Below are 13,681 nucleotides of genomic sequence, written 5' to 3' on the forward strand. Positions count from 1 at the left end.
GAAGAAGCATGAGGCAATAATTGTTCTTGAAATAAGTGAAAAGTAATTTCAAGAAAATGTACTGTGTCTTTTGTGTCTACAAGCTACAAAGCTAGAAACAGAATTTTAAGACACTGTGTTAAAATTCATGAGAGTCCTTTGGATCTCACATTCAAGTGTGCAGGGTAGATAGTATGTCACACAGCTACACTCTGTTCACATGTGGCAGCACTACCATATATCTGGGTCAAGTTGCTGGCCAGCCCTACCATTTGCAACACAGAAGAGAAATTGTAAATATGTGAAAAGCCACTGAAAAACCTGTCACAAAGTCCATGCACTAAAGATCATGTACTTGACTCTGTAGGAGAGACCTTTTAGCACTAGATTAAAATTGAATCAGGCTTATTATATACATAATCCTTATACATTTGGTTTTAGAGTTCTTAGATCTCAGCATATTTTTAAACAACATATGATAAGGAAAAGGTTGCAGAAACCAAACTCAATGACAGCCAAAGGGAGTAACAGAAAGGAAAGAGACTGGACAGTGATTCTGTTGCAATTGCAATTGATCAATAATCCTCATATTCTGGTACCTAGGTCTTTAAAGAAAAGGTGAATGATGCCACTGCTGGGGTCTCATCTCTACTTTTAACTTCAGCTTTTCTTTTTTCCCTTTTCTTCCATTCATCACTGTTTCTTCCAGTCTTTTCTCCTTTCATTTTCTTCTCTGAATGTCATATATCAGTTTATGGCCTTCATGGGTATTTCTTGGCCCTTAATGTTGGCCCTCAGGGGTAGTGAGAATGCTGAGCTCTGATGTAACCTATTCTCAAAAAAATATCTAGCTAATGAGATTGTGCAACACCCAATGATGATTTTCATATATTATGGACATTTTGTTGTTATTGTTCTTCTTAGTCCTTCCTTTAACACTGCCTTAAACTCTTAACTTTTTAATTTTTCTTTTCCTTTCCTAAGTTCTTTAAACTACTTTTCAGTCAAGGTTGTTAGCCATCCTCTAGATTCCTGGAAACCATTCTAAATTAGAAAATCTACTTCATTTTTCATCCCTGTCTTATTTTTCTGGACTAAATAACCCCAGTCTACTTTAGCCTTTTTTCTGTCTGTTTCTGAGGATACCATACTAAATATTTTCATATAATATATCCCACAGATGAATAGAAGACTGACCTTTTATAGTCTAAGCTAAGATATGGATACTGCAGTAAATATTTGCATCTGATTCAGAAGATCTGTAGAAGAACTTAAACTAAATTTTAGCATAAATTCCTTTTTCTTTATCAGTGTGGTAAGGCTTTCTAATATCATAAATGAGACTTCCTAATAAAGTACTAATAAGATTTAGATTTCTTAGATGTTGCTTATAGTGCTGGTCTTCCTCCAGCTTGGTGGCAGGTCCAAACACTACATATGTTATCACTTCAGAGGTTCAGGGTGTACTGATGGAACTTTATTTTTAATATTCATGGTAAACATTCAGCCAAACCTACTGTAGATTTATAATAGCACTGCTGATTCTCTTTCCAACATAAATACCAGCAAAAGCCTATTTCCCAGTGTTCCTGGAGTAGACTTCATGGTAAAGTTTGCTGGGCTGGAATGAAAATCTGTTATCCATTGTGGCTTTTGTATTGGCTTTCCAAGTTAAAGCAATAATTTATTGACCTTTTTGTTACTGATTAATTATTTTGACAAATGAATTTTGCAGTGGATTTTGGAGTGAGTGCCCAGGTGAGCAGAACTAATGGGAGGAGAAATAGCTTCATTGGGACACCATACTGGATGGCACCTGAGGTGATTGACTGTGACGAGGACCCCAGACGCTCCTATGATTACAGAGTAAGTGTAAGGATTCAGATAGTAGGAATCAAATTTTGGAAGGGACTTTTGACTTTTTATTTTAAATTATGAAATAAAAGAATAAAAAGCAGGCAGCTCCTTTTTTATGATTCTTTTAATGTATTCTTTTTTATATCTTTATTGGAGTATAATTGCTTACAATGTTGTGTTAGTTTCTGCTGTACAACAAAGTGAATCAGCTATGTGTATACATATATCCCCATATCCCCTCCCTCTTGAGCCTCCCTCCCACCCTCCCTATCCCACCCCTCTAGGTCATCACAAAGCATCGAGCTGATTTCCCTGCAAAAAGCAGGCAGCTCCTTCTGTCACATAGACTCTAATAAGAAATGCTAGCCACTATTCCTATATGTGGTTTAATGATGTGCATAAAAATAATATTTTCTAAGAATGTAGACAAAGTAGACCATTGGGAGTTATCCATATTTGAGGAAGAATGTCTAGTTCATATTGCTTGCAACTTCTTGGTAAAAATATTATATTATGTGGCTTTATATGGAAATTTAACTTCCAGGGACAGAGTGCTTTGTAAACTTAAAAATGAATAAATGTAAAGCCAATTATTAATCCTCACAGTAACTTAGCTCCAGAGAGAAAAAAATAATAATTTGATTACTCAGAGTAATGGAGAAAATCCTTGGCATGGTTCACCTCCAAACCACAGAAAATCAGTGGAATAGACAAATTAAGTAACAATTCATGCTATTTATTAAAATTTCCACTGAAGCTGCAATTTGGACAATATACATCTATGTACACATTTCAAAAAGCTGATGTGGAAAGAAAACTCTCCATTTGCTATAGACTGGAAAAACCACACTCACTCTCCACATCATAAGTCATCCAAACAATTCATTGTGGTTTCGTTGTGTGCAACCTAGGACTCGATACTTGAAGTTGATTAATTCAAGTTTCATCTCTTTTCCCTTTCCCTTAAATGCCCCCTGCTTGATCTGCAAGCAGACCTGCTGAGAGCTTATTATAGCCCAGTACTATTAGGAGCTATGGAGACAATGGAAGCGTAATGTTCTTTAAGTGGCTTGCTGTAAAAAATAATGTTTTATAGCTGTACAATTTCTGGCAATCTAACAAGGACTTTCACCCGTTTTAATTATATATTTTAAATTTTTAGTCCCATGTAACTTAAAGAAAACTTAAACCATCACAACAACCCTTTGAAGCTAAGACATCTATAAACAGGTGTTTTAATTCAGTTAACTTGCTTAGGAGTCATTAAGCCAAACAGTGCACCTCTAGCCCTGTGCCCTTTCCACATTCTAAAAAACAAAGTACAAGAGGGAAGAGATATGGGAACATGTGTATATGTATAACTGATTCACTTCGTTTTAAAGCAGAAACTAACACACCATTGTAAAGCAATTATACTTCAATAAAGATGTTAAAAAAAAAAGTACAGTTAATAGTAGTGGGGGTCATTTCCTAGAGCCTCCTAGAATATAATTTCCTAGAATTATAATAATTCTATCCTCAATATACTATATTCAAGGAACTGCTGAAAGTGCTTATATATAGTATTTCATTTAATACTTATACTAGTTCTATGACGTGTATACCATTATCATCTCTACATAGGGTGAAATTGAGGTACAAAGAGTTAAATCATTTACCTAAGATGCGACTTCTTTACAGCTAGTAGTATGTGATAGGACTTCTTTACAACAAATTCCTTCTGTTATTTCAGTTAAGGTAACAATAGCAATACATCCAAGATGAATTTTCCTTACATTGAATCCCATCCCATGTCAACTGGTTGTGTAGTGCAGTACTGGCTGGTCACAAGGTCAAATAAGATCTTCCTATAACATCAGTCTATAATGAAGCCCCATTATAGAAAACCCATAAAATGGCTGTAACATTGACATCTCCCCTCAGCCAAAGATTGTTTTGAGATTCTAAATACTATCAGTTTCCCATTTTTAAGTGACATTTTTTTGGTCATCTTTTCTTTTGCAGAGTGATGTGTGGTCCGTGGGAATCACTGCTATTGAAATGGCTGAAGGGGCTCCTCGTGAGTAAAAATATTTGTTGTTTGTTCAAAGTTAGGGAAACATGCTGTACAAATCTGCCACTTGTACTAGCTAGCTTGTACTGGCCACAAAGGTGCCACACGATGTGCCAAACTATAAATGGTGGCCTTTTCCTTATTACCAAATGCTGCAGTCAGGATGGTCAGATATGTCTATAAGAAGAGTTTGTATTTTTCTCTCTTAAGATATCTTATTTTAGGATGATTGAGTGTTGTTTCAATTTAGCCTCAATAACATTTGATCCTGATAGTCCTGACCAAACAGAATATAAAGGCATTCAGTACATATTCACTGGTGGAATATTTAGGTTCCCAAACATTTACAGTTATACACTGCTACTACTTCAGACTGCGACAGTTGAGAAAATCCCCCAGTAGTTCCTTTTAATTGAGCCAATCCTCAACAACATTGAGAAGTAAGTTTTTTGTTTTCCTTTGGAGTCAGTCTAGCTCATCATTGGTGCCTTCCTTGCTCCTATCAGCCACTTCATTGCCCCTAATTGTTCAGAACGCTCAATTTCCTCTTGTTTCCCCCTCCCTCCCATCATTTAAATGACCTGTCAGCATTCTGTTCTCTCAGGACACTGCTTTCTGATAGGAAAGTGAAAATAGAATGTGAACTTGGGTATAAATGATTAATAACCATCTAATGTATGACCCCATAAGCAGAGCATATTTGTTGTCCTCAATACCTAAATCCAAGGATATAAATAATAAATACATTCCTAGTATTGATGAGAAGTGAGAGAAATGCCTGGAGTGTATGTGTCAGGGGGCAGGGGTTGGAATTGCTTTGCTTCTCCCTCTCCAAGCAGATCTTGTAGGTTCCCATGTTCCTACATGCTTCATCTGCACAGTATCTACTATCTTAGCACTGTGTTTCAAGGCTAATGGGAGTAGAAATAGTGGTAACATAATTGTTAAGAATTCCTGGTGTCCCTTGGAATATCACATATCATAGAACGGGCTTGGATTAAAGCTGAGCCAGATGTGGAGATCAGGTCACTGCTGCGTCTCTGCTAGTGCCCAAAAAACTACAAAGTACCTATATTGGGTGAGTTTTTAAATGATGGAAAAATTGTTTACTCCACATATATATAATTGAGATGAGACTGGGAAGGTGCATATTATTACTCATTATCTCATGATTATTTCTCTTTATGAAACATGCTTAAATTATATTGAGCTCCTCCTCTCTTCCTCTTCCTCCTCCTCCTCTCTTGCACTCTTTAAATACACATATTGCATTTCATGAGTATTGATGTATGTATTTGGTTAGGATGAATGACTGCATCAAGTAGTATATTATTTCTAGTGTCTTTCCAAAAAGACTAGCTTTCTACATTTTGCAGATTTGTACTTTTTGATTCACCTTTTTTGGTTTCACTTTTTTATTCTAAAATATTAAATCATTGGAGAAAAGAGGGGTAATGAGCAACTCACAGAAGAAGTACAGAGAGGGAGTTTTTCACAGAATACACAAATGGCAACTTTTTGCAAAAGATAGATGAGGACCAGGAGATTCTTAACTCACAGTAGAAAATAGGACCAGCATGCCTGGATAAGTAGTCATTGGAATGGTGCAACTTTGGTCATGAACAACTTGAAATAGCCATACTGCTAAAACATTTGTCTTTCACCAGTCTCCTTTATTGCCTGGATTATTAATTTTGGATGGGAATGACTGTCATCAATTTAAATACAGAAATCCTCCAGGTTGTGATATTTATCATCTCAGAAAGGATGGCCTTCCAAAATGACAGTTATATGATAATTACCTCTGAGGTCCAAATAACAAAATCCCCTTCTGCCTTTGGTGAGTCTCTCCCAGGGAAGTAAAAAGAAAGAGAGAATTCCTTCTCACTAAAAGGGTGCTGTAGGGACTCTCGGAGGAGAGAGAATCAGGACCCTTGCACATCAGGACTTTAAGTCCTTGGCTTCTGGATAGAAATTCAAACTTGATGTGCAGACCTTTAAACCAAGGCCAGAACATTGCTAGTAGTTATTCAAACACCAGAATATCATAGGTCAATTAATATTGAATATGTGTAGTTCTTAGTTTCTTTGTTTTTTATAGAAAAGTGAATCGTCGCCTGGAGAAGCAGTACTGGATTGACAGTTTACTCCAACTCTCCTTCCTTGTCAAGGATCTACACCAGCCAATTTACCTTAATCAGAACTGTATCTTTCCCTATGTTAGCATTCTCCTTGGTGTTGTAGAGATTGTTTTTAATACTATCAGACATGCTTGTTTATAGTCCTACTTCTATTCCTTGTAGTGTCCTTCCCTTACACTCCAGATCAATCTTTACCTGAGTGTCTTTACCCCTGTCCCATCAGGAGACCCATTTCTTCAGTATTCAGAAGATTCCTTTGGATCTCAACGTATTGTAGGAGTTAAACCACGTTATTTAAAATAATTCAAACTACACCCAGTTTAATGTTTCTAATCTATCAAGATATGTATTTTTAAAGTAGATTTACTACTTCAAAGGAATGAGCCTCTAATGGTGAAAATTTAGGCAACATTAGGATATATGGGGTGAAGGGGACATTAACTGGAATTCCTAAAATTAGACAATATAGGAAACCTCCACAATTGCTGTTTGACATGGTTCTTGTACCCACCCTATGCTTCATTCTTTTGTGGACTTCTCCTTTCCTTTAATGAAAACTTACCCAGCCTATGCCCTAACTCTTGACACTGAAGATGTTGTTAGTTAACTGAGATGCTCAGATGTTAATAAATGACAACTGCTTAATATTGTAAAAATTTACTTACGATATGTTTAAAGGACAGATTCTGGTGATTGATTGGACACAGTAAAGGAATGAAGAGAATCAAATATTATCTGGATGTTTTGAGCTGGGGGCTAATTTTGCCCTCAATTATATACCTGCACCTTCTATTAATTTATACCCATGTAATTGAAACAAAATTTTGACCTTTGAACAATTGCCTTTATATTACTCTAATGAAATTACCCTGGGGAGTTTATTTCTACTACTATGAGAGGCCAGTTTGACATTGTAGTTTCTCTGGAGATGTATTTTGGGAGAGGAAGGATGCCTCTAAAGAGTCATTAATATCAAAATGTCCTCAGATGAATGGCACACTTGTAGTGTTAGATGAAATTTACACTATGGCTTTCCTTTGGGGAATTATTGCACTGCCCGTTTTCTTTAATCAAAACACAAGAGGAAATAAGTGAAGTGAGACACATATTTAAACACTTACAGAAAATCCCAGAATTCCCAAGCCAATGAGGTAATGAATTTATATACCACATATTGGAATAGGTGTTTCTTTGTATGGCTGTGTGTCTAAAGAAAGAGAATGAAAGTCTAGTAATTTGGCACAGAATTGAGGTGCCAGATAGTTAAAATCTTATAATATCAATAGCTAATATTTATTAAGTGCTTACTCTGTGCCAGACACTTTTATATGTAGGTTGCCATTTAATCCTCATAGCAACTCTTTGAAGGAATTCTTGATATATTTCCTGTTTTTAAGATGAAGAAACCAAGGCACAGAGAGGTTAAGTAATTTGACCAAGGTCACAAAGGTAGAATTAGGATTTGAACACAGGTGATCTTACTCTAGAGGGTGTGTTCTTAATAGTTACTCTATCTACCTCTTTTCCTAGAACTGTCAGCTTCCAAAACAGATTATTCTCCTCTTTTTAGACTACTAAATAATTGTTTATGTATTATTGCACATAGTCATTAGTCTGGTTGACTTTTTCAGCCTATAATTACATATTCCAATTTTACAACTGTAGATACCTGCAGTACAAAAACACAGAAGAGTGCTTGTCTCCACCTGTATTGTTTACTTCTCTAGATATAAATTATCAATCACACATTTCAAAATTTGTATCTAGTGTAATTTATTATTATTTGTCACACCTGGCAAAAGTGAAGCTTTAGGATCTTATATAATGGACTGTTTGTGTTAAAATCAGCTTTCCTATAACTACATTCTTTTGTATCTATTCCTTAGTATCTATTCAACATGATATGTGAAAGAACACTGAGAATCCCCTCTGGAATAAGAAGTGTGTTCTGTAGTTACCCTTCTTACTCATTCGAAGCTTGTCTATTTTCCTTTGCAGCCCTGTGTAACCTTCAGCCTTTGGAAGCCCTATTCGTTATTTTGCGAGAATCTGCTCCCAAAGTCAAATCCAGCGGATGGTAAAGATGAATGACTTAATCTCTTAAACACATTAACCTGACATTTTTATGTAGCAAAGAATTCATTTGGTCAGCCCTGCTTCAACATCCTTATTGGACAAAATTTCCTAAAAACCAATACCTTAAGTAAGGGGGTCTAAATGACTAGTGTTCATTAAGAGCTAGCTAGCCAATCAGAAATAATACTCTCCGTAGTATATTGTGATGACATTACTGTCCTGGCATTAATGACATATTCAGTTATTTCTTCAGTAATGGGATGGACTAATGGAAGCCATTTGAGAAGTTTCTCACTGAGCCTAGATAGGCAGTCAGTGATTGTGATATATAGCCCAGTCGTTTGACCCATTGAACTAAACATCCACAGAACTAGGAAAGAGGACTTGTTCTCTCAGCGTGCTACAGCACAACTAAACTTGGGAATCTTTCTTCCTGAAGCTTTTTGATCTAGTACCTGAAGCTCTTGCTTGTTCTTAGTATTTATTGCTTTCCCTGGTAGAAGTGGTTACTATGATTTGATTGCAGACATTCTTCCTTGTGATTAAATTTAATCCTTCCCACAGATTCAGGCTTTCTGGTCACATCTGTTTCTATGGGCCATTTTATAAGATTAATTAGTCATGGTACTATTAACACCCTTTTCTGGATCATTACATTGGCACCTTTGTAACTTAAAGTGCATATAGTCAAGTGAAACACTCAGGCTTCAAAGTATGAATACTAGATTGGATGACCAATCTAGTCTCATGGTCTACATAAACCACATCAACCACTTAATTGACTTCACACCACTTGACTTTTTATCATGTACATACTTCCAAACTCATTGAAGTTTCTACTATTATTTGGGTAGAAAATGCCATTGACTCTGGCCTCTTCAGAGGTTTGAATGGCATTGCTGTGTAATGTATATTGTCAAGCTGCAGAATATTTGGCTACTGAAAAGACTATTAATAGCTAGAGACAACTCTCTTCAAAAATACAACCTTCAGAGTGGCATGTGGGTGGAGGTGGGAGGAGGTGTGGCAGGCCTGAGAATGCTCTTTTATCTCTTTGACTCATTTCTTTTAGGTCCCGCAAGTTCCATAATTTCATGGAAAAGTGCATGATAAAAAATTTCTTATTTCGTCCTACTTCTGCAAACATGCTTCATCACCCATTTGTTCGGAATATAAAAAATGAAGGACATGTTGTTGAGTCATTAAAGAAGCACCTTACTGGAATCATTAAAAAGAGACAGAAAAAAGGTAGAAATGTGAATCTTCATTTTACTGGACTATATATTCAAATGAGAGCAAAATTTATTAATTTATTTTTTTCAGGAAAAAATATTTAAGAATTAGGTTGAAAGTAAAAATTCTGAGGCCTCTGATATTTAGTTTTTCCACTAATATGCCATATGCATTTAATTCATTATCTCTTACCTGATCACATATATATATATAAGATTATAAATTTTTGTCAGTTACAACTGGCACGTGTTCATATTTACAAAGACTTTGAAGGTCTCCAGAAGAATTTTGTGATATGCCAATTTTATTTTAAGAAAACTCCTAACTGAAGAAATAAAATAAACAAAAAGATAACAAAATCTATATCTTATTGTTCTTTTTTGGCTAATATGTTAATTAACTCCAATGAGATAAATGGATTTGTAATTAACCATTTACTGACTACTAATTTTGAAGTAATATCAGTGTACCATACAAAGTTGATTTTATGTACGAATCTCCAACTTTAAGATGAAATTAAAGGAACACATTTATGCAAATAAAAGTAAGCTTCTAGATTTTAATGTCAAAAATGACAGGATGAATGTTCATCAAACCCAGAGGAAATTACTTAGGAAGTTCTAACTTTATAGGTTGTATACCATATTCCGCATTTAACGTAGGGCACCATAGGCAGGGTTGAGTGGTAATGGAATGGCAAAGGGGGAGCCTGAAAAAGATAGCAGCCATTCTCAGATTCACTCTAAGATTCATTGCAGCGAGCTCCTTCCATCTACATAAATATACATATCTTATTTTGGAGTGAGAAGCAGAAGGAATTAATTTATTTACCCATGGTGGAGAATTTATTGGACCAGCATCACAGAAGCCGACCAATCACAAATGGATACAGGAAGACCACACATCTAGTTGAGAATTCGCTAATTACCAGAGCTGCAAGATTTTCAAAATGTAACCTGCAGGAAAAGACACGATTATATGGAGATTACATGGAAGATGTAAATATAGTTGTCCTAAACTCTTTTTTTTTTTTTAATGTCTTTATTGGAGTATCATTGCTTTACAATGTTCTGGTAGTTTCTTCTATATAACAAAGTGAATCAGCTATATGTATACTTATATCCCCATATTCCCTCCCTCTTGCATCTCCCTCCAACCCTCCCTATCCCACCCCTCTAGGTGGTCACAAAGCACCGAGCTGATCTCCCTGTGCTATGCGGCTGCTTCCCACTAGCTATCTAATTGACATTTGGTAGTGTATATATGTCAATGCCACTCTCTCACTTCGTCCCAGCTTACCCTTCCCCCTCCCTGTGTCCTCCAGTCCATTCTCTATGTCTGCATCTTTATTCCTGTCCTGACCGTAGGTTCTTCAGACCCTTTTTTTTTCTTTTTTAGATTCCATATATATGTGTTAGCATACAGTATTTGTTTTTCTCTTTCTGACTTACTTCACTCTGTATGACAGTCTCTAGGTCCCTCCACCTCACTACAAGTAACTCAATTTTGTATCTTTTTATGGCTCAGTAATATTGCATTGTATATATGTGCCACATATTCTTTATCCATTCATCTGTCGATGGACACTTAGGTTGCTTCCATGTCCTGGCTATTGTAAATAGAGCTGCAATGAACATTGTGGTCCATGACTCTTTTTGAATTACGGTTTTCTCAGGGTATATGCCCAGTAGTGGAATTGCTGGGTCGTATAGTAGTTTTATTTTTAGATTTTTAAGGAACCTCCATACTGTTCTCCATAGTGGCTGTATCAATTTACATTCCCACCAACAGTGCAAGAGGGTTCCTTGCTGGTTTCCTCTCCAGCATTTATTGTTTGTAGATTTGTTCATGATGGCCATTCTGACCGGTGTGAGGTGATACTTCACTGTAGTATTGATTTGGATTTCTCTAATGATTAGTGATGTTGAGCATCCTTTCATGTGTTTGTTGGCAATCTGTATATCTTCTTTGGAGAAATGACTATTTAGGTCTTCGGCCCATTTTTGGATTGTTTTTTTTTTGTTTTTTTGATATTGAGCTGCATGAGCTGTCTGTATATTTTGGAGATTAATCCTTTGTCAGTTGCTTCATTTGCAAATATATTCTCCCATTCTGAGGGTTGTCTTTTCATCTTATTTATGGTTTCCTTTGTTGTGCAAAAGCTTTTACATTTCATTAGGTCCCATTTGTTTATTTTTGTTTTTCTTTCCATTTCTCTAGGAAGTGGGGCAAAAAGGATCTTGCTATGATTTATGTCACAGAGTGTTCTGTCTATGTTTTCCTCAAAGAGTTTTATAGTGTCTGGCCTTACATTTAGGTCTTTAATCCATTTTGATTTTATTTTTGTGCATGGTGTTAGGGAGTGTTCTAATTTCATTCTTTTACATGTAGCTGTCCAGTTTTCCCAGCACCACTTATTGAAGAGGCTGTCTTTTCTCCATTGTATATTCTTACCTCCTTTATCAAACATAAGGTGACCATATGTGTGTGGGTTTATCTCTGGGCTTTCTATCCTGTTCCATTGATCTATATTTCTGTTTTTGTGCCAGTACCATACTGTCTTGATTACTGTAGCTTTGTAGTATAGTCTGAATTCAGGGAGCCTGATTCCTCCAGCTCCGTTTTTCTTTCTCAAGATTGCTTTGGCTATTTGGGCTCTTTTTTGTTTCCATACAAATTGTGAAAATTTTTGTTCTAGTTCTATGAAAAATGCCATTGGTAGTTTGAAAAGGATTGCACTGAATCTGTAGATTGCTTTAGGTAGTATAGTCATTTTCACAATGTTGATTCTTCCAATCCAAGAACATGGTATATCTCTCCATCTGTTTGTATCATCTTTAATTTCTTTCATCAGTGTCTTATAGTTTTCTGCATACAGGTCTTTTGTCTCCTTAGGTAGGTTTATTCCTAGGTATTTTATTCTTTTTGTTGCAAAGGTAAATGGGAGTGTTTCCTTAATTTCTCTTTCAGATTTTTCATCATTAGTGTATAGGAATGCAAGAGATTTCTGTGCATTAATTCTGTATCCTGCTACTTTACCAATTCATTGATTAGCTCTAGTAGTTTTCTGGTAGAGTCTTTAGGACTCTGTATGTATAGTATCATGTCATCTGCAAACAGTAACAGCTTTACTTCTTCTTTTCCAATTTGAATTCCTTTTATTTCTTTTCTTCTCTGATTTCTGTGGCTAAAACTTCCAAAACTATGTTGAATAATAGTGGTGAGAGTGGGCAACCTTGTCTTGTTCCTGATCTTAGTGGAAACGGTTTCAGTTTTTCACCATTGAGAACAATGTTGGCTGTGGGTTTGTCATATATGACTTTATTATGTTGAGGTAAGTTCCCTCTATGACTACTTTCTGGAGGATTTTTATCCTAAATCGGTGTTGAATTTTGTCGAAATCTTTTCTGCATCTTTTGAGATATATATGGTTTTTATCCTTCAATTTTTTAATATGGTGTTTCACATTGATTGATTTGCATATATTGAAGAATCCTTGCATCCCTGCATAAACCCTACTTGATCATGGTATATGATCCTTTTAATGTACTGTTGGATTCTGTTTGCTAGTATTTTGTTGAGGATTTTTACATCTATGTTCATCAGTGATATTGGCCTATAGTTTTCTTTCTTTGTGACATCTTTGTCTGGTTTTGGTATCAGGGTGATGGTGGCCTCATAGAATGAGTTTGAGAGTGTTCCTCCCTCTTCTATATTTTAGAAGAGTTTGAGAAAGATAGGTGTTAGCTCTTCTCTAAATGTTTGATAGAATTCGCCTGTGAAGCCATCTGGTCCTTGGCTTTTGTTTGTTGGAAGATATTTAATCACAGTTTCAATTTCAGTGCTTGTGATTGGTCTGTTTATATTTTCTATTCCTTCCTGGTTCAGTCTCAGAAGGTTGTGTTTTTCTAAGAATTTGTCCATTTCTTCCAGGTTGTCCATTTTATTGGCATATAGTTGCTTGTAGTAATCTCTCATGATCGTTTGTATTTCTGCAGTGTCAGTTGTTACTTCTCCATTTTCATTTCTAATTCTGTTAATTTGAGTCTTCTCCCTTTTTTTCTTGATAAGTCAGGCTAGTGGTTTATCAATTTTGTTTATCTTCTCAAAGAACCAGCTTTTAGTTTTATTGATCTTTGCTCTCGTTTTCTTCATGTCTTTTTCATTTATTTCTGATCTGATCTTTATGGTTTCTTTCCTTCTGCTAACTTTGGGTTGTTTTTTGTTGTTGTTGTTCTTTCTATAATTGCTTTTGGTGTAAGGTTAGGTTGTTTCTTTGAGATTTTTCTCTTTTCTTGAGGTAGGTTTTTATTGCTATAAACTTCCCTGTTAGAACTGCTTT

At 35.7% G+C, this 13,681-nt stretch overlaps 1 protein-coding gene across 2 annotated transcripts in view; it reads left to right on the plus strand.

Moving 5' to 3' along the window:
- The window catches only part of NRK (Nik related kinase), a 143,064-nt gene that overhangs the window by 77,988 nt on the left and 51,395 nt on the right, over positions 1-13,681 (plus strand). For both annotated transcript variants that reach the window (XM_036839057.1, XM_036839056.1), the window contains exons 8-11: positions 1,715-1,845; positions 3,841-3,895; positions 8,029-8,107; positions 9,179-9,354. In XM_036839057.1, the coding sequence (XP_036694952.1) occupies positions 1,715-1,845; positions 3,841-3,895; positions 8,029-8,107; positions 9,179-9,354 (441 nt within the window). The remainder of the gene's footprint in view (positions 1-1,714; positions 1,846-3,840; positions 3,896-8,028; positions 8,108-9,178; positions 9,355-13,681) is intronic.

The sequence above is a fragment of the Balaenoptera musculus genome, chromosome X (assembly GCF_009873245.2).
Source record: "Balaenoptera musculus isolate JJ_BM4_2016_0621 chromosome X, mBalMus1.pri.v3, whole genome shotgun sequence".
Taxonomy (NCBI): Eukaryota; Metazoa; Chordata; class Mammalia; order Artiodactyla; family Balaenopteridae; genus Balaenoptera; species Balaenoptera musculus.